The sequence below is a fragment of the Cucurbita pepo genome, chromosome LG01, assembly GCF_002806865.2.
Source record: "Cucurbita pepo subsp. pepo cultivar mu-cu-16 chromosome LG01, ASM280686v2, whole genome shotgun sequence".
NCBI classification, from domain to species: Eukaryota; Viridiplantae; Streptophyta; class Magnoliopsida; order Cucurbitales; family Cucurbitaceae; genus Cucurbita; species Cucurbita pepo.
In genome coordinates, this window is record NC_036638.1 from 342,854 (window position 1) to 367,353 (window position 24,500).

General features: G+C 33.7%; 5 protein-coding genes across 6 annotated transcripts in view; 2 read left to right on the plus strand and 3 right to left on the minus strand.

Moving 5' to 3' along the window:
• Positions 1-1,548: 1,548 nt before the first annotated feature.
• Positions 1,549-3,152, minus strand: LOC111789817 (probable peroxygenase 4). Its single transcript, XM_023670519.1, has 5 exons — positions 2,968-3,152; positions 2,696-2,865; positions 2,210-2,304; positions 1,993-2,118; positions 1,549-1,889 (listed from the first exon to the last, which is right to left on the minus strand). Exons 1-5 carry the CDS (start codon positions 3,008-3,010, stop codon positions 1,742-1,744), a joined length of 582 nt encoding a protein of 193 aa, XP_023526287.1. The 5' UTR covers positions 3,011-3,152; the 3' UTR covers positions 1,549-1,741.
• Positions 3,153-4,999: 1,847 nt separating this feature from the next.
• Positions 5,000-9,684, minus strand: LOC111779730 (ubiquitin-conjugating enzyme E2 variant 1B-like). 2 transcript variants are annotated; one of them, XM_023660986.1, is made up of 7 exons: positions 9,664-9,684; positions 9,452-9,514; positions 7,296-7,435; positions 6,953-7,078; positions 6,753-6,879; positions 5,787-5,850; positions 5,000-5,271 (listed from the first exon to the last, which is right to left on the minus strand). In XM_023660986.1, exons 2-6 carry the CDS (start codon positions 9,477-9,479, stop codon positions 5,792-5,794), a joined length of 480 nt encoding a protein of 159 aa, XP_023516754.1. In that variant the 5' UTR covers positions 9,480-9,514; positions 9,664-9,684; the 3' UTR covers positions 5,000-5,271; positions 5,787-5,791. The 2 variants fall into 2 exon arrangements, with proteins under 2 accessions (XP_023516754.1, XP_023516004.1); XM_023660236.1 differs by lacking the exon at positions 9,664-9,684 and having other exon boundaries at positions 9,452-9,657.
• Positions 9,685-12,927: 3,243 nt separating this feature from the next.
• LOC111808250 (1-aminocyclopropane-1-carboxylate oxidase homolog 3-like) lies at positions 12,928-14,455 on the plus strand. The gene is made up of 2 exons (XM_023694124.1): positions 12,928-13,920; positions 14,053-14,455. Exons 1-2 carry the CDS (start codon positions 12,979-12,981, stop codon positions 14,299-14,301), a joined length of 1,191 nt encoding a protein of 396 aa, XP_023549892.1. The 5' UTR covers positions 12,928-12,978; the 3' UTR covers positions 14,302-14,455.
• Positions 14,456-14,557: 102 nt separating this feature from the next.
• LOC111808258 (probable calcium-binding protein CML25) lies at positions 14,558-15,592 on the plus strand. The gene has a single exon (XM_023694137.1). The coding sequence runs from the start codon at positions 14,892-14,894 to the stop codon at positions 15,450-15,452; it is 561 nt and encodes a 186-aa protein (XP_023549905.1). The 5' UTR covers positions 14,558-14,891; the 3' UTR covers positions 15,453-15,592.
• A 530-nt stretch (positions 15,593-16,122) lies between these two features.
• The window catches only part of LOC111798371 (protein VAC14 homolog), a 14,088-nt gene continuing 5,710 nt past the window's right edge, over positions 16,123-24,500 (minus strand). Inside the window, exons 13-20 of the mRNA XM_023681470.1 lie at positions 22,646-22,711; positions 21,535-21,650; positions 21,301-21,421; positions 19,347-19,508; positions 19,131-19,259; positions 18,389-18,457; positions 16,825-17,115; positions 16,123-16,720 (exon numbers count right to left, since the gene is read on the minus strand). Of these exons, the coding sequence (XP_023537238.1) occupies positions 16,619-16,720; positions 16,825-17,115; positions 18,389-18,457; positions 19,131-19,259; positions 19,347-19,508; positions 21,301-21,421; positions 21,535-21,650; positions 22,646-22,711 (1,056 nt within the window). The 3' untranslated portion in view covers positions 16,123-16,618. The remainder of the gene's footprint in view (positions 16,721-16,824; positions 17,116-18,388; positions 18,458-19,130; positions 19,260-19,346; positions 19,509-21,300; positions 21,422-21,534; positions 21,651-22,645; positions 22,712-24,500) is intronic.

The following is a 24,500-nucleotide window of genomic DNA, read 5'->3' on the forward strand; positions in this document are numbered from 1 at the left end:
AGTAACAAAGCTTGAAATAATTGTAGAAATAAACATAGTTCCAAGCATGGGCAGACCAAGAAATTAAATTAAATTTTATTTCTTGGTCGAATTAGTGAAAAGAAAATATTTAAAATGTTTCAAAATTCATTATTTCCATTTCTTGTGATGCCCATTAAATGTATAGACAATCAAATGGAAATATAAAAGAAAAAGTTACAAAAATAAACATAAAAAAGGGAACACATTACTTCAAAAAGTTACCCAAGTTTCAAAAATTTAATTTCTATAACAATGAGAATCTGAATCAAAGCTTGGGAGTGAATGTTGTTTATCCTTCCTTTCACGTAAAATTCCATTTTTTTTAACAAAATCTTAATATTATTTATGTTTCATTACTAAACCAAATGTTTGAATCTACGACTTGAAAACCAATGACAATATTGTTTAGATGGATGTTTAAAATAAATAATTTAGTGAAATTGTTGAATACGAAGAAAACACACTTTTTAGAAGGATTGGACCAAAAATATTTCTCATTTAAAATCATTATGTCGGGAGAATTAGCTTCAAAGTTACTTTAAAAAGAATAGTCAAAAAAGAGATGGCAAAGCAATGGTAGAGTTTTTTTATCCTTGGAGCTTCATTCACAAGTGTTAAAAAAAAACGCTTTAGAAATATAGAACCAAACGTCAAAATAATTTATTATTAAATTACTAAAAATGATTTTATTACACATTAATTAGTTAAATATTTGATTGGATGATTAAATAAAAAATTTTAATTTGTATTTATTAGCCTTTGAAAAGAGTGTTCAAAAAAGTTGAAAGCATTTTGAAAGTGAATGTTTTTTCAAATAAGCAATTGAATGTGTGTTTTATCAACTGCTTCTGATGTGACCATTCTTTTATTTATTTATTTATTATTTTTATTATTATTTTATGTACATAACTATGGGTGGGTTGCGTTGAGCCTTGAGTTTTGATGTGAATAATTTAATTAATGATTCATCTATATATAAGATCATTATTAAGTTTTAATTTTAAACCTTATCTTAATATTTTACCAAATCGAATTTACTAGAGATATTTATGAGGTGGGGATCGAGAAATCTTCTCCATTCCCCTGCTCGTCATTTCTTTTATTTTCTCTCTCTATGAAATTCTTCATTTGTTTTACGTAAGTAATTTTCTTCCGCTTATTACTCTTTTGAATAAATAAATATTTTAAAATTTTCATTTTTAATATAATCTTTATTAAAAAGAAATGGTAATTTTTTAATAAATTAATATATTTCATATTCTGACATAATTTTTTTGATAATTAAAAAAATTTACTAAATCTTTAATTTAAATATTATAAATTAATTAATCTATTTATCAAAACATTGGATCAACTAAGCTTTTGGTTTTAAGTTCATATATGGAGCATTATAGACTTTCGAAATCCAAGTCTAGATAGTGTGTATTGCGAGAATATTAGAGAGTAATTTTTCGAACATGTCTTAAAACGTGAACAGAAAACTAAAATGGTACCTCGCAGAAAATCAAGAGAAAAACATTTTTTTTCGTATGTGTCATAATCATTGAATCTGAATATTTCTCATAACAATGTTGAAAAATATTGATCGTAACTCACGTTTTTTTCACCGCGTACTTTGATTGGCTCAATTTGCATTTCCAAATTAAAAACAAGTTTATTACTGTTGTTCTCAATTTCACACCAAATCAAATCCAACAACAACTTAGCATAAGATTTGTTATCATTTCTTCTTCTTTGATACTCTGTCTTCCTCCATATGTTGGAATAAGCTTCCATCGTAAACACCCTTCACCGTTTGCTTTGTAAGCAATCCATTATCGTCTTTGCAAAGGATGTACAGAGCTGTCCACTCTGCCCATGCACCAATCCTAACAATACCAAACCAAACCAAACCAAACCAATAATTAATGTCTTCTCCAAAATAAACAAGTAAATGTCAGAGTTTGGGAATGAATAAGAAACAAAACCAACCATCCCTTGTAGTCCTTCGGCTCTCTATTTGCTTTCAGCATTGCTTTAAGCTCTTTTTCGGTTAAGGCATCCGGATACGTTAGTGCATGCTTTTTGAAAATTTCTTCAAATTTTAATGTAACGAACCTATCATTTAAAATCAAGAATATAAAGACTAAATCAAACGTCTAAATAACCAAGCTCGAGTCCTAGAAAGCAAAGTTCGATGCCATTATACCTTCCTTCGGAATCATATACACCTGAATCACTTCCATGTTTGGCAAGGTGAATGTTGTTTATCACAATTGGGAATAAAAAGTTGGGACATTTCCCCTGCAAAGTAATGCATCAAAATTTATATTAATACTATATCCTTCTCTGTCTCTATTCATTTTTGCGAGAATTGTGTTCCCATATAAATTTTTTTTGATCTTTTTATATATTAAAAATATTAGTTAAAAGAAATTAATTGTCAATTAATTTCAAAAAAACATAAAGGGTTAATTTTTTTAGAAGGTAAATAAAATTCAAAAATAAAAATATAAGGAAGGAAAAGAAAGATCAACCCAATTAAAGCTAAAGTAGTGAATAATTAAAGTTATTTAAATAAATGAATAAAATGAAATTAAAATTAAAATTAAAATTAAAAGCAAGAAGGAAGAAAAATGAAATATATTTATTAAATAAAAAAAAAAAAGAAGAGAATAATAGGAGAGGAAATTACGGGTCGGGTTTTGGAGCTGAGTCCGATGTTAATAAAAACAGCACTGACGGAGGACAGAAACAAACCCGCCCCGATCGCTCGGAAGCCTTTGAAGGTTTCCCATGGATAAACGACGCCGTCATGGTTCCTATCGAAGAACGCCACGTGTTTCTGCAGCACGTTCTTCTCGCCTGCGTACAAACATGGGTGACAGTAAAAAGGTTAACTCAGAAGAAAAAAGAAGAGGACAGAAATGCAATTTCTAGAATTTCTGGGGGTGGTTTTCGAATTACTTTCTTCACTGGGGCTCGAGGAGAGATTCGAGAGTTCAGCCATCGGAGAAGAAGAAGAAGAAGAAGAAGAAGAAGGCCTTTCTCTGTAAACTTTGGTTTGGGAACGAAACGGTGCGTTTAAACAGAGAGGATGGGGGACTCGAGAGGGAGCTTTCGTTTTCGTGGGGAAGAAAATGGAATCATTAGTTAGCATTATATAAAGATCTTTTTGGATTTCTTTTTTTTCTTTTTTTTAATTCGTGAATTGTGTGGTGTCATTTTGTCTAATATTCCACGTGTCATCTTGTGAATGGCCATAATTTTTTTTGTAATAAGTACGTTCATATCTTTTTCACTTTAGTCCTTTGGAAAAAAGCAAATATTTTAGGCATTATTTTTATCTTTGTTTGGAATAAATGGAGAGTGCATGAGCTTTAATTATGTAAATAAATACGTATTAGGTATCTAAATAACAAACCCAATTACCAAAATCTTTTAAAATTGAGTGTAAAATCGTTCATTTTAAATTTAGAAATCTTTTCAATTTAATGTCTTAATAGTTAAGAAACATTCGTGTTAGCTATAAGAATAACACATGATAATATATATATTTTATTTCGTACAAAACTGAAGAAATTAATACTTTGGGCATACAGCTAACTTCCTTTCCAGGCACTTATTATTATTTATCTGCTTACCTTTTTTTTACCCCCTATAATTAATAAGGAATTTGCTTTTTGAAAAATTAGTTTTTTTTAAAATAAAATTTTCAGTACATAAGTTAAAATAATTATTTTATAAGGAGTCGATAGATAATATTTATAATTATTTTGTAATTTAAAGTTAGAGTACGTGTAAAGCAAAATAGAAAGATGCTTTCAAATATAATATAATGATGGTTATGGTTGGTAAAGTTTATGTTTGGTTTGCATTTCATCTCTAACAAACTTCATTTCAAACTATTTTTTATCCAAAAATAAAAAACCGTATTCAAACAATGTTTTATTTTATTGTTTTATTTTATTGTTAATTAAGGTAATGAAGCATTAAGAATCATTTTTCAAATCTTGGAGACTAAAGTATCAATTTTAAAATTTCAATAATCAAATAGAAAAAAAATTCAAATATCATGTAATTAAGCTTGAGTTATTTATCACTTTGTTATTTTATATGCTTAACAATGTAAATTAGAGAGTTAAATTTTTAGGATGCCATGAAAACTACTGAGCTGTAACCCGAAATAATTGTTAATTTACTTTAATTATTATAGTAATAATTGAGGAAGTGGAGTACACCTGGTTGGTGTGCATGTGATATTATTTATTGTTAGTATGATTTTTGGACTGAAAAGGGCATAGAAAGATGTAGAGGGGGGTAAAAGATAAAAGGGCATTTAAGAACATTCATTATCCATTTATTTATTATTTAAATCAGATGCATTTAACAATTTTGAATCAAATTGATTTGGAGGTTGGATCTAAACCGTCGGTATTTATCGCTATCACTTTCTTCATTTGTATATTTTCAATATTTCTATATCTACGCTCCATTATACTCTCTAATTAACTCACAATTAAAAACAATCTTAATGGGTAACCCAACCAATTCCAATATAATGGGAACCCATAAAACTGTTCTTTAGGGTTTTAGGGGTAATAAGGGGATTGCGTGTACATTTAAACTAGGGAAGAACGGAAAATGGAACCAATGGAGCGTGGATTTCACGCCACGTCTCCTCTTTTCTTCTAACAAGACTATTATACCCCTTACTTTATATTATTTTATCATTTTTTTTTTTTTTTACATTCTTTTATGCAAAATCCTAAAAAGACCTTTTAAATGAAACAAAAATAATATTTATTAATTATAGTATAAAAGAGTCTACCATGGTTCAAACAATATCTCATAACACATTTAACCATTAATAAAATCTTAAATTTTAATATTAAAAAAAAAACATTTATTCGAGAACAAGAAACAAGAAAAATGAACATCGCTAGTTTGTGTCACAAATTAATAGAGGAATTCCGTATTTATATGTGCGTTCGTTTTGTAAATCCCATAACCATAGTGATATTTTTCAACTTCAAACTTTGATATATAACTCATTTACACAGACCGGATCATATCAGAAAATCCATCAATCTTCGAGATTCATATATAAGATAACACATCATTTACTTTAGAAACCAAGCTTGCTCTTTGAGAGCTTACCAAATTCATATTGCTATGTTAACAGCTATAAACGGAGGTAGCTGAAACTACAACAAGCCTTTGCCATACTGCTATCTGATGCTCCTTGTACGCCTCAGTCTTTCCCAAAATCTGCAGTTACGGTTATCAACATACGATTACTTACAAATTTGGTCCCTCAACTTTTCAGAATATGTCTACATTTCTAATAGGATTTTCAAGATTTTAGACACCAAATCTGTTAATAGGCTACTATAATCAATTCTGTCAGTCAACTAACTGATATTAAACTCTGGAGGGCTAACCGAGCTCAACGTAGAGACCTCTTAGAAACTCGTTAAAGTGTGGGTGCTGAATAGACACAATCCTAAGGACTATACCTATAATTTAATCAAACACTTAATAAAGGAAACATGCTTTGTTCTGGGTCCATATGTTCATATTCGGTTCAATTTGAAGATATGATGCAATGCATAATGAAAACATCATGTAAATGCAGTCTATCATGACAATGGGGTCAGGTTTAAAAATTATATGCGCTGTCGAAAGAGAATTGGAGATGAAATATGGTATCAGTCACCAGTTATGTTGATCTCCCTGATCATAACTTAATGATGAAATGCAATTATGTTCCATCAAATTCTGACCTGAATCAAAGAATGCAACATTTCAGGACCAGACCCTTTTGCTCCGTCCTTCCCTCTTCATTCCCTGAAAATGTCATTAAATCATCACAAACCTGATAGATGATATACTAACTTAACCACAGAATGTCATGCACGCTTCATACCCAAGCTAGCAGTAAGAAGAGTACACAAAGTATTATCATCATGAGATTCCACATCGGTTAGGGAAGAGACCGAAACATTCCTTATAAGGGTGTGAAAACCTCTCCCTAGTAGACACATTTTAAAAACCTTGAGAGGAAGTTTGAAAAAGAGCCCAAATAGGACAATATCTGCTAGCAGTGGGCTTGGACTGTTACAAATGGTATCAAAGGCAAACACCGGGCGATGTGCCAGCAGGGAGGCTAAGCCCCAAAAGGGGTGGACACGAGGTGGTGTGCCAACAAGGACGCTGGGACCCGAAGGGGAGTAGATTGGGAGGTTGCACATAGATTGAAGAAGGGAACGAGTGCCAACGAGGACGCTAGGCCTCGAAGGGGGATGGATTGTGAGATCCCACATCGATTGGGGAGGAGAACGAAACATTCTTTACAAGAGTGTGGAAACCTCCCCCTAAAAGACGTGATTTAAAAATCTTGAGGGGAAACCCGAAAGGAAAAGCCTAAAGTCGATAATATCTGTCAGTGGTGGGTTTGAGCTGTTACAGTCACGAAGTAAGGTCTTAAAATGGTAAAAACAATTTAAGAATGGGGTGGTATTTTAAAAATTTATAAGTGGAAAAATAAACGAGATTTAAAACACGAGAAGCCGATTTAAATCATCAGTTTGAAAAATGATTTTAAACAAAGAAATCCAAGAAATACAACTTAAGCTAGACACAAACTAAATAGAATTAAGAGACTAATACATGTTAATTCTAACTGTTATAGATGTCTCGTCTCTTAAGCAATTCTATGAACAATTTTAATTGGAAAGTAAAGTAAGAACCTTCAAGAGGCTGAACCAGCTTCCGATTATGAGATGACATCATTTCTTTCTTCAGTTGAGTCAATATATCCTCCATTGTATATTCTCTTTGCCATTTAGCAAGCATGGGGAGAAGGTTCCTTTCAACCTGGTAATTACAGCAAGCATTCATTATTTCAAATTATGAAATGGCTACAAAAGGCTAGAGAAATGGTTCATACCATTCCAGTTTCTGGATTGACACAGGACATGTTTATCCTACTTTGGAATCTAACAGCCGGTGGATTATCTGGATAATCCTTTCCACAGAATAGCTTCAATTGGTAGATTCTCCCTTCATGAACAGTCTAAAAACACACAACACATCAGGGCATCAATTTTCTTTCCATACATTTTTTTTTTAAATATGACAAGATCTTCATAAAAAGTGCAACTTAGGAGCAAATAAAATCCACTTTCTCTGAGAACTCGAAGACATCGACTTCAAACTTGAATTGAGTACTCCAAAATTTCAGGCAAACAAGAAAAAGATGGCAACTCAAAAGCAAAAAACTTGAAACTTACATTAGGTGGACCTATAATGGTCCCAGTCCAAGACTGCATTAATAAGTCATCTGGATCATCCATGCCATAGCTCACAGTTCCATCACCGATCCCTTTTTCACCTCTCTCGAGCTCTTCCAATAATCTAAAATTCCTAGGAACTGCAAACAAACAGACGTATGGATCAGTCAAGCGAAGACAATAATTGCTATCATACTTCAAAGTTGCAACACATAGTAGCTGTCTCTAAAGGTGTATGCAGTTCGATTCAATTGGATTAGATTTTCTGACTAAATCGGAACCAAACCACAAAAGTGGAAAGAAAATAAGGAATAAGAAAACGAGTCACTCCAAGCACTGGTTAAATGTTGAACCAACAGTTCGATCATATTGTCAATTCATAGAGGCTACATGATGAAGCACTAGAGGTTCAGGATCAAGGCAGGTTGGACCACTCAGTTTATAAGGTTGATTTAGGCAAAGCAATGATAAAAAGAAATATCATTGAGGACTATGTCACACAAACCGCAAAAAGTAGCGGACAATGGAATAAACAATGAGGAACTAAATTTGCTTCCAGTTATTTTGATTTTCAACCAGTAAATGGCAATTGTTGTTGCCAAAAACTAATTGAATACAAGAGACGAGAGTTGAGGGTCTGAATAAAATAGATGTGAAGGTAAAAACCCAGCTCATGATAATCATAGGTTCAATATCTTCCTCCCTCACCAAGGAGCTACCATTTTCATTAGCTAATCCACAAGTTAGCTTTCTTTTCCTTCTGTACATGGATAATCAATGGGAGGGAAATTTTCATCACCCTCCTGTATCTATATATTCTCGACCCCTTTTTCTAAGCCTCCACAATTGATCATAAGTCAGACTTGCATTCGAAAACATAATGATTAATATCCTTAGTTGTTGGAACGTCTACATATAAAGGTGAATATTATCCAACCCCCACTAAGCTATCTAACCACTAGTCATCAAGAGATGTCTGAAACGGGGTTACTGTTTACAGGGTTGAAATTAACACCAGTACCCTTGCACTCCGAGCAACAATCCTGGCTAGCAAATTGTAGTCGAGTTCCAGCTAGATGTTCCTTCGTGGGTATTGTGTTGGCAGTTGCACTAACTGAATCTAAGTTCACTAGGCTTTCATTATCCATCTTTTTTTCTCTTAATCTTACTTGTATTTTCCTTCCAAAATTCAATCAACTTGCTAATTTGGAGTGGATACCAATATCGATATATAGGAAGAAGCTTTATAGGGCCTGACATCATTCTTAGCAAGATTGACGTAGATTCGAAGGCAACTTGATCGTTGAAATAGGTTGTTGTGCATGCAGAATGCAGAGTGATACATACCAACTGTGCAATCTTGATTTCAACCAGGTTGCAATAACAAGGTACATGAACTTGTAGGAAAACGAAATATTTTACAACTCTAAATGACTGAAATCAACATCACAGTGCAGTAATCCAAGCAGACAAAACATTCTCAGAGCAGTAATTAGTTCAAACAAGCATAAAAATGAAAAATATCTTCAAATTAACAAGATGAAGATTATAGAGGACTAGATGATTTGATACTTAACAGTTCCACATAAGTTGTTTCTGAGAGATAAGCAAAGAACATTCACCCTACTTCTAAAGACTAGCATGCCACGGTCATAACCTGAAGTGGTTGTGATATTTTTGAAGTTCGTCAGGAGATTGGAAAAGGGTCATTAGTCAATTAGAACTTAGGTTCCTTCTCAAAATTCATCAGCCGCGGATCCACAGTTCCAAGTTTAAAATTGCATTCATCCCTTTCGTTATATGAACTAATTCGATCATCCATGACTCATAACCAACAATAAATTTAAATAGCTTGGTGAAATAGGTTAGAGAAGCTTCATTGTTATTTAAAAGACCACCAAATAATTCAATCAAACACACGGCCAATAAGAATTCGAATCTAAGGAATCAACCCCATCACTAAACGATCACTAAACAACAATTCCATCAAAACCCAAACTCCAAACAAGAAAACCCACAATTCCAAAAGTCCCAATAAACCCAACAACTTCGAAAACAACGATCAATCGCGCAATTAAGCGAAGATTGAAACAAAAACAGAAAACCCAGAAAGGAAAGGAACAGAGAGAAGAGAAAAGGGGTTTTGAAGAACTCACCAACCACCCTGGATCCTTCAGAGCCCATGAAGCATAGAATGCAGAGAGAGGTTCAGAGAATTTCTAGAGAGAAAGGAGAAGAAAATAATTAATGAATGAATGAAGAAACGAAGGAAAGAAAGTAAAGAGGCTTGGTTGAAAAATGGGTGAGAGATAATTAAGCCGAAGCGGCATCGGCCATAAGATTGGACAAAAGAAGATCGCAGTCCCACCTACTAAATGACTGCTGTTTTCGCCAGTTTCGCTGGCAGAAGAAAGACGCAGTCCGTACTTTTTATTCTCAGTGAACCGATCCATCCATGCTCTCATATGCCTTCACATCTCGGCCCTACACGTATCCAATCAAGATTCCCATCCTACCATCAAAATTAAAAATAAAGTAGATATCAACATCATATTAATAATTTGAACTTTTAATTTATTTATAAATAGTGGAATGGTTGTTTGGTATTTATTAGTTAAAAATATATTTCTTTTTATAATTTTAAGAACATTAATACCTATAGTCCATATTTTTCATAAAATTCAGAAATAGACGTTTATATTAATATGACAAATGAAAAATATTATAATTTTAGTCTATGCAATTTTTTATTAATTTATTGCATTGTTACATCTTGAAAAAATAAACGAAATATAATAAAAATATCGAACACTAATGCACACCCTACGTTTGAAAGGCTCATTTATTAATTTAGATATTTTCTTATTACTTTTTTAAAATTTTAAAAATATCTATCAATATTTTATTGATATTTAAATATGTTGTTGACACCAAAAGCAAACATTACTTTTGAGGCAGGAACAGCAAAAATTGCATATCCATATGATGTTGACATACCAATTTAAAGAATTTTGTGTGTAATAAGGGTTTTAGAAATAAGGAAGAGTTTTATTTTCTTCCGGTAGAAGATAATTATTTATATTAAAACCCTCTAGAATTTCGTATGAATTAGGTTAATTATTAATCAAATGGGATCGAACTAAGATACCACAAGTCAAGAGCATGTATGGTGTCACAATCGCTCTCTTATGGCATGAGGATATGTGCGACATTGATTCTAACCCAGCGAATAAGTCAGTCACCTGGAAGTCAAATTTTGCCTCTTTTCAGACCTTGTGCATAATAATAATAATAATAAATAATAAATAAAAGCATTTGAGTATAAAGAAAAGCATTTTGGCATAAATTCTTGCAAGAAAGAGAAGCTTATGATATTTTTTTCCTTTTTCTTTACACAATTATGTTCTAATTAATTGGTGAAAAAAAAAGTTTTAAAAGAGAGAACTTAGGATAGAAGAGATGATGATGTGAGAAAAAAAAAACCCTAATTATTTAAGAGCATTTAACGTAAATAATTTTTATTTTCTTTTGAATGAGACGTTATATGGAGTTAATAAATTTTATATACTACCTTGAATTATATTAAAGCCGAAACAAATAAAGAATTACGACCTTTGAAGAAAGGTATAGTTTAAATATTGAATTATTTTGATGGTGACAATTATTTGATGTGAATAATATAAAATCGAGGATTAGGGTTTGGGCTTCATATTTGAGCGTGTGAAAATTTATGGGCAATGTGAATTGGACTGAAACTTGTAGAAGTTATAATTCTATTCGTCAACATTTAGAAGCCACAACGTGTTAGTTTGCATATGGTTATAGAGATATCCATTTTCTTTATAGAAAACTCTCGACACATTCCTTTTTTTCTCTTGCTAAATTTTGAGGATGGGTATAGAAAAACAATCATGTTCATTATTGAGAAACTCTACTCCTCAACATTCTTTCTCGTTCACGTCAGTCAAGACTCAAGCAAGACAAGACACTTTATCATTATTTACTGAAAAGCTAGAAATATATCTTCTTTCTACAGAAACAGAACGAACGTTAATTTGTTGAACAGTATTCATTATTAAATTTTGTACATTTATCAATAGATCTCATATTTTTTCGTCGGTAGTAAATATTTTAACATATTTAAAGTTGATATATATTTTTTTTATTATTAATTGTACGCGAATGCACATCAAATTATAAAACTTTTGTTTAAATGATAATTTTAAAATTATATAAAAGAAAATAGGATAGACAAACAAATCATCCATAAANAAAAAAAAAAAAAAAAAAAAAAAAAAAAAAAAAAAAAAAAAAGAAAAAGTTATAATATGGTAATAAGTTTAACTATCACTTAAATTAAAATTATCTTTTAAATATAGGTATATTTTCTTTGTTTTAAACAAAATAAGATTTCCACCCTGTCAATTTAAGGTGATGACGTGGGATATAATAACAGGTTGGGTGTCTTTCTTGAAATTACGGTATTGCCCCTTCCTTGTTCTGACTTGCGAATTTGTCACTTCCTCGTGTTTTCTGATTTATAACGTGTACGTTTTAAACTCTTTTTTCCCCAATTTACAAGGACAATAATGTCATTAACGTAATTTTTTAAAACTTAAATAATCAATTACGAAATTTATTTTTATTTTTTAAAATAAAATGTGGGTAGTTAAAAGTTATTTCTCCCTCCATATAATCATATAATCGTAAGAAAAAAAAAAAATCAGTAATATAAAAAATTTATTTTGTTTTTGTTAAATAATTAGTAGTCTGTATTAATTAAAATTAAATAAAAGATAAAAGGTTTTAACTATTGTGACGTCAAAAAAATTAAAATGCAGCAGTACTTGAGGACGTTAGGAAGGAAATTACGGGTTTGCCCCTCGTTTTGTATAGAGTCCAATTTGGTATTCTCTAGTTGTTTCTCACCAAAATATCTTGTATCCAATGGCCATAATTTTTTGTTACGTTTATAAGCTATTTTTGTGGTCCAAAATCATTTTAAAATTTTCATAACATTTTTTCGGGTAAATTATAATTATAATTTAAAAAAAAAATTAAAAAATGACTAATACATTACTTTTTATTTAATAAATAATTACATAATTGTGTTTGATTATTCTAAAATTTATAAAATTTATAAAATTAACGCATATTATTTAGTTTTATATGTAATGGATTTCTTAATTTAAAATTTTAGTAATTTATTAAATTGGTATAAAATTTAAAAAGGTTTTTAAAATTTACATGCTTCTTAAATAAAATTAAAAATTGTCTCCTTTAGTGATTATTTAGATTTTCTAGTTTTTGATTTCTAAAAATTAGATTTATAAATTTAATTTTAATATATTTTTTAATTTACTTTTTATCTATATTTTAAAAAATCAAGTAAGATTAATAATTCAAATATTTTCTTAAAAAGAAAAATAAAAAACTAATATTTTATGGAAGTATACATATATTTATTGAAAAATTATAAATATAATTTTACCATTTTATTGTTAATATTATATGTTATATTTTGTAGACAATTTTGTTTTTAGAAAAGTGCAGAATTGACTAGAAATATGAATGAAAATTTAAAAAACAAAAGTCAAATAAAATGTGCGTCTATATACATATAATTCTTTAATTGCAATATTTTAATTTCTGCGTCTTCTTCCTCTCTCTCTCTCTCTCTGCCATGCACGGCCTCTGCAACTCAACACCCCTCTCTCTATTTCAGCCCACCTTCCCCACCAGAAACCATAGTCGGACTTCTATTAACAAACTCCACATCGTCAAAATGGCCACCGATTTCGATCGCGCCGCCGAATTGAAGCAATTCGATGAAACCAAAGCCGGCGTCAAAGGCCTTCTCGATGCTGGCCTTAATCAAATCCCTCGCATCTTCATCCACCCGCCCGAAACTCTCTCCGACCTCAAACCAACCCCTAAATCCTCCGGCGAAGCCGTTGTCATTCCAACGATCGACCTTGGCGGCCTCGACTCCCCTGATCTCCGCCCCTCGATCGTCGACCAGATTCGAAACGCCTCATCGACCTTCGGATTCTTCCAAATAATCAACCATGGAGTTCCGCAGAAAGTGCTCGATGATATAATCGATTCGATTAGGGCTTTTCACGAACTGCCATCGGAGGCGAAATCGCCGTACTACCAGAGGAACGTTGGGACCGGAGTGTCGTACTTGTCGAACATTGATCTGTTCAAAGCGAAGGCGGCGAGTTGGAGAGACACGCTTCAGATAGGGATAGGACCGGCGAAGGCCGCAGCGGCGGCGGAGAATATTCCAGAGGTCTGTAGGGCGGCGGTTGCGGAGTGGGCGTCGGAGACGGAGAGGTTAGGGTTTGTGTTGGAGGAGTTACTGTCTGAGGGATTAGGGCTGAAATCAGAGCGGCTTAAGGAGGCAACGTACGGAGAAAGGCGGATGATGGTAGGGCATTACTATCCGTACTGCCCGCAGCCGGATCTGACGGTGGGGATTAAATCACACACGGATCCTGGAGTTTTGACTGTGCTTCTGCAGGACCACATCGGCGGTTTGCAGATCCGGCACGGCGGCGGATGGGTGGATGTGGAGCCTGTCGCCGGTGCTCTTGTTATTAACATTGGCGATTTGCTTCAGGTAACCTCTCTAGAGATCGGGACTGTTTCTTTGGATAAGAACAATTAGGTCGTTCTTGAATCAACCAGAATCCATATTGCAGTTGTATTAAAACAAAATTATAATAAAATTTTCATTCTTTTTTTTTTATAGATTGCATCAAATGACGTGTACAAGAGCGTGGAGCATAGAGTCCTGGCGAATGGGAAGCCAGAAGCACGGATTTCGATTGCAGTGTTCTACAACCCTGAAATCAGAGACAACTTATACGGACCACTCCCGGAGCTAATCACACCGGAGACACCTGCAGTTTATGGTGAATTCACCTACGATGATTACATAACAAGGTTCTTCAACAAGGAGCTAGATGGCAAATCTTTGCCCAACCATTATCGAATTTGAACTCTCCAAAAGGCATATACTTACGTAACCTTATGTTTGTTTGTTTGTTTGTTGTTTATTATTAATGTTTGTGCTAATTTCTTGTAAAATTTACCTATTTTGATACTCCGCCGATTTGAATACAGCTATATGAATTTAGTTATTGATTAGACCATTAAAGCATGGTTAATTGGTTTAGTTAGTTACGATTCATGTGTTTATTAGAGCCTAATAATATGGCATTTTATTGGAACCACAAATTTTAATTTCATTTTCAAACCTCCGAGCTTGAGCGTCTAATCTACATAGCATCGAAATGATGTAATAAAAAATAAAATAAAATAAAATAAAAAAATAAATGTGAACCTGAATTAGTGCAGTTCTCTTCTCTCTGTTTGTGGTTCTATATTTGGAAATCAACACTCTGTAACCAATTCGAAATCCCAATTTCATTCGCGGATTCAAGTTTTCCCCCAAATTGTCTGATTGTGATCATGTTCCCTTTCTGCTTCATCTTCATACTCAATCCTCCCGTTTGCAATTCCGTCTGAAAATCTGTTTCGGTTGTGGGTGGTAGATTGTTTTTTTCGCACCAGAGAGCGGAATCAACCATGAGATTCAAATGTCTCTTCTGCTGGAAAAAGAAGCCCTTCGCCTCCGTCACTTCTTCCATCGTCTCCTCGCCCTCGACGAATGGACCTCGCTCCTCATCCAGAGATTCACACTCTCGGAACGCGGAACTCGAGGAGGTTTTCAAGAAATTCGATGTGAACGGTGACGGAAAGATCTCCTCTGCCGAATTAGGCTCGATTATGGGGAGCCTAGGGCACAAGGCCACGGAAGAAGAGCTCGCTAAGATGATCGAGGTATTCGACGCGGATGGCGACGGATTCATTAATCTGCAGGAATTTGTGGAGTTAAACACTAAAGAAATCGATCCCGAGGAGTTGTTGGATAATCTGAGAGAGGCATTTTCGGTTTACGATATCGATGGAAATGGATCGATCTCGGCGGAGGAACTGCATAAGGTTATGAGGAGCTTGGGGGACGATTGCTCGGTGGCAGATTGCCGGCAGATGATCAGCGGCGTCGATAGAAACGGCGACGGACTGATTAGCTTCGATGAGTTCAAGGTAATGATGTCGGCTGGGCTCTCCGTCGCAGGCGGTTGAGTATGATAGTCGGCCGGCGGGTTTCGTGAGGAATGTGCATATAGTTTGCCATAATTCGAATATGTTTTCTTTTTTTTCCTTCTGTTCTCTGACGAAGTATTTGCAAGTTCTTCCACCAAGTATTTTCTTTGTTTTCATTTTTCTCTTGGGATTTTATCATCATTTTTAAAAATAATAACAATAAACTCCCTTTCTTTTTTTTTCTTTTTTCTTTTTTTTTTAATTTTTCAACAAAATGAGTTGTTACAATTGATTTACTAGCCATACGATGATTTTTTTCTGTGCAAGTTTTTTACTTACAAATTCATTTTTAGTATTTTTTTTTTGAATAATAACAAAACATTTAGTAATATTTATGCGGTTAAATATTATTTTATTACGATGTAAAGGTTTCTTCTCGGAAGTAACTTAATGATTAGGTTTCTTCTAAAAAATTTAATAGTGTACTGACTCAACTCGATTATTGTGAAAAATTAGTGCATTTATTTATTTATTGTGCTTGGGGCGTGAACTTGGATTATTAACACACTTAGCCTAACTCAACCAAGTTTGGCATTTGATGAATGTGAAGACGAGACATTGTCTGCCACAGCTCAAACCCTTTCCTTTTGTTGATTAGTCTAAAAAGCTTACAATGAATCCAAGCAAAACAATCCTAAAAAGCTTACAATTGATTGGAAGATGCATTGGTTGAAGAAGTAAATAACAATAACACCCACGAGAAGTGTCTGTACATGAATTAGCTTGAACTTATTCAAGAAGATTGTTACAAGGTCGACGACAAACAAGCAAAACAAGTAGAAATAATAAGAAAAAAAAAAACGAAGAACTGAACCTTCTTCTTCTTCTTCTTCTTCTTCTTCTTCTTCTAAGTACCTTCACCCTCTTTTTACCCATAATGGCTTCAACAAAAAAAAGAACACAACCACATGGGTAAAAATATCCCCTTTTACAGAGTGAAAAAAAAAAAAAAAAAAACAATATCTCAGCCAAAAACTGAGCTCATCTCAATTTTTGTTTAATAAACTAGCCGTCCCCAATCACACAGCTAAAGAAGAATGTATTTTTAAACCAAACTCTCTACTATGATATACAATTTTACAAACTACCATCACTGAGACCCCACTGTATATATATATAATGGAGGCAAGCATATATAATCATAACTATTGCCCAGCCCCTCTCCTTGATGATCTTGAAGGAGGCCTATTTATTTCTGCTCCTTCACCTGAGCCTGACTGCCTTGTTTCTTCTGGGATCTTAACTTCCTGCATCAAAACCAATATCAATACTCTTTTCTTGGTTGATACGGATGATGGTAGTTAAAGCTAAAGGATTCTGGCAACAATGAATTTATGTAAAAAACACTTGCCGTCATCTGAGGCGGAGGACTGGTCCGTGACAGTGTCTGCTCTTTTGAACGTAAGCGATGTCGATGCTGCATGTGCTCAAACTGTTGTAGCCTAGCAGCAAAGTCAATTCCATTATGAGAGTTCCCATCATTCTGGCTTACATCACCATCTTCATTTATATTCAAACCAGACATGTGCATCAGGGTGGAGTAGGAGTTCCCAGATGATAATTGCTTGAAGTGCTCACCACTAAATGAGTATGGAGGCACTGTTTTCAGACGTGTTTGCAGTATCTTAAAGGCAGCACTTTGCTGTCATAAGGAAAACGAAGAGTCTATTAATGCACCACAAGAGTGTTATCATTCATTACAGACGTGAACAATCTTTTTTTAGCATTGACACAGGTAAAGGTTAGCAGAAAAAAGAAACCATTCAAGTATTTACTACTATATCAAATTCATCAGCTTGAAAATTGATATCGCTAATACTATTTGCCCACTGGTCAACGACGTTTATTTCCATTATTAAAATCAACATTTTATCGTAACACGAACTAATCATTAGTTTTTCCCTACTAAATGACGTAACACCATGTATAAGAAACCAAAGTCATCATCACAGCTAATAATAACCAAAAGACATGATCAACCAAGAATTTGTAACACTTCCATGTCTACGGATTTTCTTTTTTTTTTAGATAAAAAACTAAATGAAATTGTAAAAGAGAGGAGGCCTACTACAGGGAGATTTACAAAAGATCTCTCCGATTATGAGGGAAGAAAAGCTATAGCAATGATTTACACCAATCACAACCATTCTCTTTCTTGAATTTTTCACTCAATGAAGAAAGAAAGAAAATTGTTTTAAACTTTAGATAATATCATAATAATAGGAATATGTGAATCACCTCCTTCCTGGATAAACATGGTTTTGAAGCCTACGTATAAACTTCAACACCTGAAGCTTACAAGAATGTTGCAATCTTTTGTTTTTCTGTAACTTATCTAATTGTATTTTATACCAAATGAATTTGAGTTTGATTTGAATTGTGCTAGTTTGTAAAATTTCAAGCTTTATAACCCGAGCTATTCATTCGTCGTGGGTAATCATAGGTCATGTCTTATGTGTAACTCGCCTGAAATTCACTGGAAACAAGGGTGCATGAACTCGTAGACTACAATGATCTAGTTTGTCACCACTACAGCCCACCAAACATGCAGACCAAGCGACTCTTGTCCAAGCAGCCATTCTATGGCATTGGAAACTATCCAATAACCTAGCTCCCGGGATTGAATCCCAGACCCACTCAATCCTTGAATTTCAAAAATAAGAATATTGTATACAGTCAAATATCCGAGATCTACATATTCTAAGTACGATTTCACAAGGTCAAAGTACAATAATAGATAAAGCTTCCAAAATTTTATGCCCAAATCCGATCATCCTACTAAGACCAGAAGAACAATGAATACAAAGAAACTGCATAGCCCCCTTAATAATATATAGGGGGAAAAAACCAACACTGTCCAAGTTATAACGTTAATAAGGTAGAAAAAGGAGCAACTGGAGATTAAGAAGGCATACCTGGGGAAGTAACATTAGAAGACCGTATAATACTTTTAGTAGCCATATATATCTTCCAGGTTCAAGAAGCTGCAAGAAACCCAAAGATATATCAAATTCAAGAAGAAATTGACAATCCAAGATGCTTGCATGAAAATATTGTATTTCCCCAAGAAAATAACGAGACCGGGAAGATAAGTAGCCTGCCTTACAAAATGGTATGAAAATTCAAACTGTCCAATAAAATAATTTAGCTTTCAGGAATGTTTACAATGCATTGATTGTGAGAGTTCTGTTGTGTTCTTCCATTACATTCTTCCACAACTTTTTTCTTAATCACAAATGGTTCTTTTTTTTCTCTCTCGTCTTTTTTAGTAGGACCCAATAGGTTTAATTTTTCATAAGCTCGCTGGCTTTAGGTTGAGAGGGCAACTTATCTACCTTCCTCTTTTTCCACATGGGATGACATCATTTCAATTTCTTATCCCAAAATAGAAAGACAAATCATTATTCATGACATTATTTTACAATCTCCAAAATCAAAAGGCTTTCCCTCACATAATACAAAAAAGAAGAAGAACCTATCATCTTTCTGTAATCTACAAGTCCCAGGTATGCAAGCACAGTGAATGATGGAAGTAAATATCTATAAAATGTGATTACTTCTTTTTAAAATGATGAAATTGCAAAAGAAAAAAAACTACTATAGAATTCTCATTTCAAATACTCAATAGGAAAGTGAACTATATTAAGTCATTCCCACCTGCAATCTTAGATAAGCAAAGACTGGAGTCTCCAGAAGGCGAATCAGTTTATCCAGCTGAACTAAAAATTTCACATTAATATCTTCCTCCACCAAAGACTGAATCACTGCACTTGCATGCTGGTATGTCTGTGATGCAAAAATAAATAAAAAAATTAAACAGTTAGATATTGAGACATAGTTTAATACAGAACTGAAGTAACATTGAAACGTTACCTGTGCTACTAAGCAAAGACTTAAAATAGCCATTGGGGAATGACACCATGATGCATATAAAGAAACAAATAGGTCCTTCCCAGCTGCATGCACCAATGATTTCTTTAAAAGATCTCGAAGATCAGATAACTCAGAGGAAGTCAGCAAAATCAAATTGAGTGCCTGAAAAAGAAACAAAGAGTAAACTCACTGAAACAGAAAGATAGCCAACTTTTTTTTTATATCCATCAGTGTCCGAGTCAGCTTGCGCACACCTCGACTATTCTCACGGGACAATTGCCTGACCCTACTACATTTGGTTGTAATGGTTACTCGTAGGATATTGAATCCTAGGTAGGTGGTCACCATGGCTTGAACCAATTCCCTATAAATCCTTTATATTATTTACATGGCTCTTTTTGACACTAGGTTAACCCATGATAGTGGAAAGGTGGTCGACTTTGTAACAAAAAATACAACGAATTAGAGAAAAAGAAATTAACTAAAGATGGGGAACACAACTGAAATTCAATAACTAGGGTTTCAACGTTAGTAATTTAGGATTGTGAACTTGTGAAGAAAAGGAATAAAATTCAGCACCTTTGACCTGCTATTAGAGTGTTTGATATAAAGTGCTCATAATAAAAGCATATTTGAAACTACCCTCTAGTTTAAGATATAATTGTTATGCTACCATTTCGTATCGTGAAGAACAACAAGCAATGTTGAAAATTCCTAAATAATCACACTGTCCACATTGTCCAAATGGGCATCATGTTATACTTCACTCAAAAGGCTGAAGACTCGCCCTAATACAAGCCACATTATCCAACCTCCCCACTTACTACATGTCTCTATTTGCAATGCCACAAAAAGTGGCTTCGGATATAGAAAGATTATTCATAAAATACTTGTGAAAAGATGGCCCACACCTTGTTCGATGGAATATTATAAACCTCTCAATAGAAAAGGGAGGTCTCGGTCTTTTCTCAATAAAGAAGAACAAAACTCTCTTCGACAATGGATATGGAGATATCATCACGAAAAAAAGGCGTTGTGGAAAAATCTTATAAAGGCTAAATATACTCCTACATCAAACAAAAAATCAACCCCCTCCACATCACCAACCGAACTTGCCATAGGGTGGGTGATGGAGGAAGCACATCATTTTGGACCGACCCATGGTTGACGGGGTCTTCTCTACAAAATCCTTGATGATGGACATAGTGGAAAAAGTAGAAGCAATAAATCTCAAGCTAGCAAAGACAATATGGTAAGGACGTCACCCTAAAAAGGTAGTAGGGTAAGGACATCACCCTAAAAAGGTGAAGTTCTTCATTTGAGAAATAGCACATAGCTTACATCACTCTTTCTCCAAATTGGTGTCCATCATGCAAAAAAGGATACGAATCACAAAGTCACTTATTTATGCAATGCACATACGCTCAAAATTTCTGGACAAGGATTCTCAATATATTTGGATGGCATCTCACATTTCCTAAGGAGATAAAAGGGTCAATTGGACATGGCTTTAATGTATCACCCTTTCAAGAATGCAAAAGCCCTATTATGAAAAAAACCTCATCAAGGCTTTCTGTTGGAATCTACCAAAAGAAAAAAAAAATTAAAGAATATTTGTAGGAAAGACACAGACTTGTACAAAACTTTTCGACAATGTTGTTTACCAAGCTATACCTTGGTGTAATCTAATATTTTTAATTGGGAAGGTTTTTGTATACTATCTTTTTTTTTTTTGTAAATTTCAATCACCAATGAAATTGTCTCGGAAAAATAAAAACTATGTTCCCAAACACACCCCATTATTAGGCAATTAAAATAAAAGTTATCTAAACTTCAAAATTTTTAATTGATCGCAATAGATGTTTCTTGTCTTATACATCAGCAATTCTTTTCGTCAGCTACCTATGCAAGGTTTATAAATAACACAAAAATAAATTACAGATGAGATAGCAACCTGAACCATAATAGAAGCGAAATCCAGATCTGATTCTCCTTCCAATATTGTAGAAAGCTCACGGTAGACCCGTTCAGCATTTAAAAGTACACATAAGCGGCGTATTATCAATGCACCACGCCTAGGAAAGAAATGAAATAACATATGTTTTGTAGATTATAAATCCAATATCAATAGATATCATATTTTTGTGTACAACAACAAATAAGCAGAGGAGAGGAAAAGAAAACTCACTTCTCCAGAAGAGAATTATTGATCCGAAAATTCTGCACTAGGAAGACAACAAGTTGGCGAAAATGTTGCTGATCTTTTGCTATGCAAGCATGAACATCAAGAACAAGGAGAACTACCTGGGACAGAATCCAATGTAAAACTGTAAGTTAACAGCAGAAACAAGGAATGAAAATAATTAGCAATAAAAAATATGAACAGAACGGCCAAAAAATAACGAGTAAATTCAGTTTTAGCAGCACATCAAATTCTTCATTAACTTTAATCTTTCATGGTAACAATCGTTCAAAATCTGTTAACGTAAAAAATAATTGGGACTGATACTGAAGCTTGAAAGAAAGATATTAAAAGCTGTTTTTTTTTTTTAAAAGAATATTTGTGAGTATTCGAGCTAGCTTATGTGCACCCCGACTATTTTCAAAGGACGACTATCTGACCCTATTACATTTGGTTGCAAAGTAACTCATATGATATTAAATACTGAATAAATGATATCATGGCTTGAACTCATTCTCTTTAACCATTTTATTGTTTACATGCTCATTCTCGAGGAAAACATTAAAAGCTAGTGAACCCAGTTGATTCGTTCTCTTCATTAAAAGTAACTATAATAAAAACATAAACAAAAATCCTTGTACAAAACTTTTAACTTTTTTTTTAATATAAGAAGCAGACATGTATTTGCATCGTCTCGAGCTCCAAGCAAGGTTAAATTATTATTTCTCTCGAGCTCCAAGCAAGTCTGCCTTCACAAGTGTTGGGACACCTTGATTATCTGGTTAAATTATTTTTCTCTCAATTATTTTTATTAACATTTTCTAAAATAAAGTATGAACACAACACTAAAGATTAAATAATCTAGAGACACATTATAGCCCGTTAACCAAAATAAAAATAATAATAATAACAGATGTATAATCAAGCAATCAAAAGATGATGAGACATGTCTACAAATTAGAATTAGAATTGCCAAGCGTGGAAAAATTTACAAAATGACGCATCAGAATGTAACAGATAACGGGAACCAATATAATGCGATCACAAACTAACATGCAAAATCACTGAATTTTTGTTGAAGAGAACATGAAATCAAATCATGAGAAGAAATTATTACCTTGTCAGAAGAATCAGATAGGGCTTGAAGAAGGCTGTCAAGTATATCATTCAAATAGATCAAGACCTGTCCAAAAAGGAATGAAGATTAACCACACATAAGAATGCACCTAATATGTAGAACAAGAGAAGCGAGACAGACTGATAATCATCCCCAAGAATTCATATTTCTGACAATTTGTGTTCAGCCCTGAAGCTACCTCAGACTGACGAGTAGTACGAAAAAGACTGGAGATGAGCTTCGTCTAAAGAAGGAAAAAGTATTGTATCATCAGCAAATTGGAGGTGAGTGATGGAGATTTTTATGTGGATTCTTTCCAACCTGAAAACCTTCAACCAATCCTTTTCGTTTTGTCAATAAGAGCATCCTACAATGCCCAATACAAAGGAGAAGAAGGATCTCCTCAATGAAGGCCTCTCCTCGAATTTTAACTCTAGGCTTACCATTGATAATAATGGAGAAATTCATTGATTGACATGCACCCTCTATTCCATTTCCTCCAAGTTCGCCCAAAGCCATCAGCTCAAAGGATGTCATCAAAAGAGTTCCAATCCGCCATATCAGATGTCATCTCTAAATCAAGTTTTGTGACCACTCCTACTCTTTTTCCTTTTATTTAACTCATCAATGATCTCGTTGGTAATAAGGGAGGCATCAAACATTTGACAGTTAGCCACATGTGTGATGATAAAGAGTGGGTGAATTCTGTATCTTCAATGATTTATTGTAACTAACCGAGGATTGTAAATTCTGTATCTTCCTTACTCGTTTAATTTTCTTCTTTGAAGCTGTGGAGGTGGTCTTTTTCTTGTTAGGAACATTGGGACCATACTTCATCAAAACACATGGAAACATTATTCGAAGTCTATTAAGAGCCACTCAATTCCATTTCTGATAGATTCCTTTTATGAAACTAAGTAATCCCACAATGATATATTGCAACCGCTACCAACCTGCATTTGGGAGATAACTTTGTGTTCTTTAGCAAATCAACTTGCCATTGTCGCCATTTCAAACAATGGGACTCAATGACTCATTATCACTAGGAAATCACTATACCCACTAAGACCAGATCATCAGCCATAAAGACAACTGCTAGCGCTACTTTTGAAGGTTGGATCAAAATCAAATATCCCTCTAATTATGTAAAAGAAATAAGAGATGTGGGCAGAGGTAGCTTAGAATGTACTAAAAAAACCATTGGCCTCCTCAAAATGGTTGAAGCTTAAATGAAGTCCAAAGTACACAAGCTTCAGTCTCCAAGGTCTTAGTGCCAAGTGTGATTTACCACATGGGTAATCTTTCTCTGGTAAGAGTTGCAAAGGTTCATGGTTCTCAAAATACATCGAGGCAATAGAAAGTGTGTTAAGCTTTACTCACAATAGGAAAAGGTCGACAACTTTTCCTGAAACTTAACAACTTTTGAACAATATATGGCCAGTGAAAAATTATGATGTAATTTATTTCAATGGGATAAAACTCTAAGGAGTACACTGTTTATCTCAGAAGAGAAAAGGGAACCACCCAAATTTTAGAAAATAGAAAGTTGAAAAGGTCAACAGGTTTCTAATTTTGATACACACGAGTACCAATCCCATGTCATGGCTACAGCCAATGTATTAGATAATTTCAATTGCCTTACATACTGAAAGATTGTCGTCCTATGCAGCACACTGCATTCATCTAGAAATATCAAAGTGATGATGGGAGGTTATCACTTGCCACCATTACGTTTGGATAAAGCCAATAGCAAATAGAAAGGTTTTCTTGCTCATGATCAAATATTAAAATTACAGGTCAAACAGAAAAAACTTCGTTTTCTTCTTCCTTTTTTTTTTTTTTGGGGGGGGGGGGG

What these genes read in the sequence shown, in the direction of transcription:
- LOC111789817 (XM_023670519.1), bottom strand. Translation starts at nt 3,010, where the DNA reads ATGGCTGAACTCTCGAATCTCTCCTCGAGCCCCAGTGAAGAAA. An exon ending in TCAGCTCCAAAACCCGACCC is followed by an intron (nt 2,305 to 2,695) that starts GTAATTTCCTCT and finishes ATTACTTTGCAG; the next exon opens with GGGAAATGTCCCAACTTTTT. An exon ending in GTATATGATTCCGAAGGAAG is followed by an intron (nt 2,119 to 2,209) that starts GTATAATGGCAT and finishes TTTAAATGATAG; the next exon opens with GTTCGTTACATTAAAATTTG.
- LOC111779730 (XM_023660986.1), bottom strand. Translation starts at nt 9,479, where the DNA reads ATGGGCTCTGAAGGATCCAGGGTGGTTG. An exon ending in TCAATCCAGAAACTGGAATG is followed by an intron (nt 6,880 to 6,952) that starts GTATGAACCATT and finishes TGTAATTACCAG; the next exon opens with GTTGAAAGGAACCTTCTCCC. An exon ending in GCTGGTTCAGCCTCTTGAAG is followed by an intron (nt 5,851 to 6,752) that starts GTTCTTACTTTA and finishes TGACATTTTCAG; the next exon opens with GGAATGAAGAGGGAAGGACG.
- LOC111808250 (XM_023694124.1), top strand. Translation starts at nt 12,979, where the DNA reads ATGCACGGCCTCTGCAACTCAACACCCCTCTCTCTATTTCAGCCCACC. An exon ending in ACATTGGCGATTTGCTTCAG is followed by an intron (nt 13,921 to 14,052) that starts GTAACCTCTCTA and finishes TTTTTTTTATAG; the next exon opens with ATTGCATCAAATGACGTGTA.
- LOC111808258 (XM_023694137.1), top strand. Translation starts at nt 14,892, where the DNA reads ATGAGATTCAAATGTCTCTTCTGCTGGAAAAAGAAGCCCTTCGCCTCC.